This window comes from Branchiostoma floridae, chromosome 11, assembly GCF_000003815.2.
Source record: "Branchiostoma floridae strain S238N-H82 chromosome 11, Bfl_VNyyK, whole genome shotgun sequence".
NCBI lineage: Eukaryota > Metazoa > Chordata > Leptocardii > Amphioxiformes > Branchiostomatidae > Branchiostoma > Branchiostoma floridae.
The window spans coordinates 3,691,745-3,698,316 of NC_049989.1; the positions used below are offsets into that span (position 1 = coordinate 3,691,745).

Consider the following 6,572-nt stretch of genomic DNA (forward strand, 5'->3'; position numbering starts at 1 on the left):
GAGAATCCGTCGCCCTCGCTACCACAAAATGTTCATTGCATTCAAAAGTCTCTTGATGACTTTGTGTGACTTGACGGAAGTTGTATATTAGATAATTGTAACTACAGCAGCATGGGATCAGGTAGCAGGATTAGCTTTTCACAAGTGTGTTCAACAGATCAATGGAGTCATTATGTTGTCTTGGATACACTGAGTGTTTATAAAACGCTCAAGGCGGTTGTGATGAAGTGTGTAGTTTTGTATGCATCTCCATTTTGATTCACAGAAAAAGAAGAAAAGATGTGAGCTATAATCGTAAACTGCCACAATATAGAACTAATTACGCAGGAAAAAAACGCTACAATATGAGTCTAATTACACGGGACTAGAACCGACTAAGCTAAGAACTGTTCCCAGCAACGTACCGTTCTTCGGGCGCTAGTGGTCTTCTCTCACCGTCCACAACGCCACGGAGATCTTAGCTAAAAGACGTCTCCTAAAACGGCTGAACAATGAACCGCAGAAGTAACTGCATTGGGGCAACCTTGGTGATCCTTCTCGTCACAGCTCGCTACACTGGGATACGCTTGGCTTCGGGGGCGAGTTTGAATGTTACAGAGCAGGCCAGCGAAACAACCAACATCCTCCACAACTCGACATTACGGAATGGCTCTTTGGAGAACTGGGATACCTTATCGATCACTAACAACTCTAAGGTAAGAGAAAACGTCCTTTCAAACGCCCCAGAATGTATCCATATCTGTATCCGCATCTGTGTAACTATACTTCGGTGTTAAAAAAAAAAAAAATTGGTCACAAACTTTGCAGACAAGCGTCGCGGCAGCATTGTGCGGTCTGTCACACCGAACCACTGTACAGCTAGCTGTCAGCATTGTTTGAAGCTATGGGTTGATGATGCTCATATAGCACTTGGTGGCAACAAGTGCCACTATATGATAGTTCCAGCCATCTAAAGTACCAGTCCAAAAATCTGTTTTCCCTAGCAGGTCCAGGGAAAAAACGAACTTCCAGAAGAACAAATTTTCAACTGGCTTTTTAAGGCAAGACTATAACCTTCTTCTTTTTCTGAGCTGGTATAGGATACTTAGTAGTCGATACGTCTTCCCGTTTTGTAGTCATTTGCACATCATTAACATTTTCTGTCTTCTTCTGTCTTTAGGATGACTCGAAATCCCCAACTGTCTACATAGAGGACCAGTCAACCGTAGGTGCATACATGGCTTTATGTGTTGGTGTCTGGTCGGTGGTGGCAAACAGCCTCCCGCTAGCAGCCATAGTCAAGTACGAACAGCTCCACACGCCTGTCTACATCCTCATGGCTAACCTGGCGGTAAGTGACGTCTTAGTAGGCATACAATTCGTAATTCGGAGTATTGCTCTGTTGGCCTACAAAAGTACGCAGTCTCTTCCGTCCAATACCGCGGTACGCCTTTCCTCCACCTCAACCCTCGTTTTTGGCATGTCCTCCGCCTACGGTCTGCTGGCCCTGACGGCTGAGCGCTACTGGTTCATCGTACATGGGATGACCTACGTCAACAACGTCGACAACGGCAAGTGCAAGGTCGTGGTCTTGATCGTCTGGGTGTGGTCAGTCCTGCTGGGGATGCTACCCAACTTCGGCTGGCACTGCGCAAGTCCTACCGAGGAAGGATGCAGCCCGACAGGAGGAGGATTGCCTCACGGCTACATAGTCCTCATCCAGGCGTCCATTGTCATCGCCATGGCGGGAATCATCCTTCTCAACACCGGTGTGTTCTGGTGCCTGTGGAAGCACATGAACGCCATCGCTGACCAACAAGCCGCAGTGGGCGCCGAGTCGGGTACAAGCAGAAGATCCGCCATCACAATCGTCATCATCACTGCGATGTTCCTGGTGGGATGGCTACCAGCAATCATAAAAATGGCCTATCCTACTGAAGCCAGCAACATCTATGCTGTCTTCGTAATCTTGAACTCGGCAATCAATCCTATCATCTACGGATTTCGACTGTCGGAGGTTCGTCGTAGCGTTGTGCGGCTCTTCGCGAACTGTAGCGGAAACGGAAACTAACTTTTCTCTGACACTCCCTGGCTTTGACCTTAGACTCTCCTACAACTCTGTTTTGTGAAGCAGGCTTAGCTGAGAATAAGTAAGAAAAAATTTTAACCTCAAAGTGCCAGAGAATAACAAGAAAGAGAAATCCATTTCCCTATGTTATGTTTTACTCTTGTGGGTTGTCAGGGACATTTAGTGTTGCCATTGGTCTGCTGTTGACATGTAACGCTATAGAATGGTTGTGATGAAGAGCGTAATGATGTATTCAGTTCATTGGACAGATCCAGATCATTTAGACTCAATTGTACTCTGACGGTAAGTCTGAATAACGTAAGACTAAAAATATGCACAAAAGCAACCTAAGGTAAAAGCTTGCCAGGCCTGCTCGGCTTGAGTTACATGTTTCTCCTGCACTCTTACATGGATGCGGGCTCGTGCACGCTACATTTTATTTGAGGTCCACCCCCCCCCCCCCCCCCCAGCACACACTCACACGGCTACATCAGGAAGGTTCAGGGTCCCCAAACAAAGCATCGGAGCCGGCCCGAACTTGCAAAACCACCTTGGTTCACCTGTCCGGTTCTCTTCCTTACAAGGCGGAACTGCGCAAGCAATGTAGAAAACAATATACATTTCAGCACCAAGGACATGTTAAAGGTCGCGTCGCGAAGTAACTCAATTTACCGCGCAGCTGACCGCTCTTCAGACACGCAGAGCAGTATGGGACGCCCTTCTGAGCTCTGAGACATTTGTGCGGCCAGGGCTGAGGGATGAATTAAGGGGAGCGCCTACTCCCGTCGCCCCATACGATAATGGAAATGGGACGAAGCAAACGTGAAAGTAAGTGACGTTCATTGTGACTTGCTTATAACCTGCTGCAATACAAGACGAAAAGCAAAAAGTTAGGCGACGTAAGTTACTTTCTGGCGAAGAAATACTAATTTTGTAAATATGGAAAGCCCTAACATTGATGTCTGCCCTTTCGACACTCTAACGAGCTTGTTGTCATTGTGATGTAAGGTATTACGTATCTGCGTAGATATTACTAGTATGATGACTTGAAAATGATTATTGTGTTGACTTATCGTTGTAATGTAAGCTATTTACATATCTACATGCATATAACAGTGACTTTAAAATGAGGGTTATTGAAATATCTGGATATATATTAGGATAAATTGAAAATGCTGATTGTGGTATAATTTTGTAGATTATCTATATATATTTTAGAAAGGTCTGAAAATGTCAACTGTTGTTGATTTATCGTTGTTCTGTTCGTATAACAATGGCTTAGAAAATCCTTAGAGTTGGGTTTTGAGTTAATGTTATTGTGATGTAAGCTATCCACATATCTACAATTATGACATGAAAATGTTCATCTGGTTGAATCTGTATAAATTCACTACCATGATAAAGTGATTAAAAAACAAACTAACTTTTATCACCTTAACAGTAGAAAATGGGAAAGGACTCGAAGGAGTATTTGACTCCATGGAGTAGTAAATAAATGACTCGGCAAAAATGATACTTTTAATGCGGCTTTATTGTAGCATAACTTGCAGCAACAATCAGACAAGATATACTAGAGCAATGCCGTACATAATATACAAGTATATAACCCATAGACAAAGTAAATACATAACCGAAGCAAAAATATGTCCTTGGTACAAGTGTTTGGACTCACAGTCGAGTTGACATAGATAGGCACTCATGCTCCTAGCCACATGTGATAGGATGAAGGTGAGTTGACAGTCATGGCCAGGATTAGCTGTTCAGTAACAATGTGACCCAACCATGATCCATGACAGCAAACATATTATTTACATAATTTGAGACAGATAGGTCATTAAAAATCCTTAACTATCCATCTATTTATCTAGAAGCACGCGTATGCATCTTACTAGTCAACAATGTCATCTGATACTGAATGGTGAAATAGTCATTTTAGACAAACCTGGTATTACCACAAGGATTATTCCTACCAGGGCCTACAATGAACAAAACCAGTGCTTAAGTACTGAAATAACTTTCAAACATGAACTTTGCTAGATTGCGTGAGGATTTTCAGTTTCATATCAGATCGTGTAAGACATGCAGCAATAGTATGTCACTCTACAAGGTCTGAAGGAAAGAGAGTAAAACTGAATCCATGTAATACAGAGTAATCTCCCAGCAGATCATATGGTGGCATAAGATATTATCAAATAGCTGACCAAGAAGCGTAGCCAAGTATCTTGGCTGGCTAAACTCCTTGGCCAGCTTTATGATACTATCTTGTGCCTCAATAGGATAGGCTTTGAGATAAATACAGGGTACAATCTGTCCACTATCAGAGAAATATGCTATAAAATGTCCCAAACAAAATCTATGTATCAACACATACACGTAACTCTACATTCCCTTAGTACACTGTGCAAAGTAGTTTCCAGAAAATAATTAATGATGTCACCTATGTACAGTATTCCCCTTCCTTGACATAGATGTACACGTAAAGTAACATTCAAGTACATACAATGTAAGTATTATATACATTATACAATATAATATCACAATGAATATCAATGAACAACGAATGAAGTAATCTTTTTTAAAAACAAGGATGTATTGCTTAATGTCATACTGTTGCACTTTGTATCTATGATTTGATTCATCCTGGAAATGTAACATTGACTCTCATAAACTACGAGGGGCGTTCAATAAGTAATAACTCTGACTCATTTCCCATAGCAGGAGTTTAATGGAACTTGGCATAGTTATTAGTCTTTCTCTTCATAGGAACAACCCAGAGTTATGCATTTCTCTCATCGTTTGATGCAGCTCTGGACACCGTTTTCGTAGGACACCCCAGGTTGGTCCTCCAACAGATGCCTCATCAATGGCAGAAGAGGAACGACCAGGTCTGGGAGCTGTTTCCACAGACTTCCGGCCATGTTTTAATTCAGGATGCCAGCGTTACAAGGTCATATGATGGGGCATCATCACCATAAGTTTCTTTCATTTCATCAAAAGTCTCCTTTGGTGTGCATCCTTTCAAATACAAAAACCGGATCACTGCGCGACACTCACATGGCTCCATTTCACACCTGGTCCATTTCACACCTAACTCAGTTCAAACACAAGTAAATCAGAAACCACAATTAGTTCAGAGCTCTTTTTTGCAACATAAACTATAGACATATGAATCATTACACATGCAAAATTTCATTTAGATCAGACAACTGGAAGTGGGTCAGAGTTATTACTTATTGAACGCCCCTCGTATATGCAGTATGTTCACCCTTACTAGATTGCCATACACCGCAGTATTACCAAGTCTGTCTTTCTAAAGAATGCTAACAGAAATCAGCATACTCCGGCGATTACTATGCTGCAATAGTAAATTTTTATCTCTTACATTCATTATGAAAAATCTGGCAAACGTAGAGTACCTGTTGGCATTATGAAAGTTTTTTTTGTTGTTGGGAGGAAAAGGTGCATGATTTAATCTGAAGGTATATTGTGTCTACATCTTTTCCAAAACAGAAGACTCAACTTACAAAATTCATGACAACGTGCATATGATCTGTGTACCGTGCATTGTGAATACAAACAACTAAAGTATCACTTCCCTAGGAATGTTCTTTGCCTGAGAGTTCCTGTTTGGATAAGTAGTGAGTACTAATGACAAATTGCCATAGTAAGCCTTAATCATAAGCAAACAATCTGGGTATTCGGACTTTGAAATATGTTTTTATGTAAGTTGCGGAGAGGAAAAGCCTAGGTTGTCTGATGCCAATTCATATACTAGTATGAAGCTGTAATCTCTCTCTAAGTGAGTAGACTAATGGTTTACTGTTACATTATCCCATATCTACATTATATATTGTACATACCCATTCACCTGAATAGTACACATTCATGCAAATAGGTAGAGTGATCAAGACATGGGCTTTCATAACACTGTATCAGTTCCACAATTAATGATATTCCTGCATTGGAAATGCAAGCTTTGTAGAGACTGAATTGTGCTTTGTGATAAGTAAGGTTGTACTATGGGTTTCAATATGTGAAACAGGGCTAGGCACAGCAACATCCATAAGACTGGAACAATAGCTTATACATGTATCTTTCATAGAAATATAAGATTGTACAAAACCATGCATCCATTCCCCTAGCTGCATAGTACATGTACTCATGTATTATAAGCACAGGTAGCAAGAGACACTCATACACATTGTTGTATCTTATCTCATTCTTTGCTGCTTTGGTGCTGACTGGGAAAAGGCATTTTTGTTACTGCCATTGACCTTCATGCAGAAGCTCTGTATGTTAAGTCTTGGAAATTGTATTGAGTCTCTGAAGTATCTATTTCAAGTTTTGAAAGCACATCAGTTCATGCATGACATGGAAGGTTGAGCAATGTCAAGTTTGATATGGGAAAATAAGCTCAAGGACTGCCATGACTTTACATGTGATTTCTTTCCTATTGGTTCATCATGTAAACTTGCCTATTTACATTTTAGCAACAATGCATGTAGGATGTAGGGAAAACAAGAAC

The 6,572-nt window shown here is 41.2% G+C and overlaps 1 protein-coding gene across 1 annotated transcript; it reads left to right on the plus strand.

Moving 5' to 3' along the window:
* Nucleotides 1–1,158: 1,158 nt before the first annotated feature.
* LOC118425736 (G-protein coupled receptor 6-like) lies at nt 1,159–2,443 on the plus strand. Its single transcript, XM_035834794.1, has one exon. The coding sequence runs from the start codon at nt 1,217–1,219 to the stop codon at nt 2,048–2,050; it is 834 nt and encodes a 277-aa protein (XP_035690687.1). The 5' UTR covers nt 1,159–1,216; the 3' UTR covers nt 2,051–2,443.
* Nucleotides 2,444–6,572: the final 4,129 nt, after the last annotated feature.

Excerpts from the sequence above, each read along its gene's own strand:
- LOC118425736 (XM_035834794.1), top strand. The coding sequence starts at position 1,217 with ATGGCTTTATGTGTTGGTGTCTGGTCGGTGGTGGCAAACAGCCTCCCG.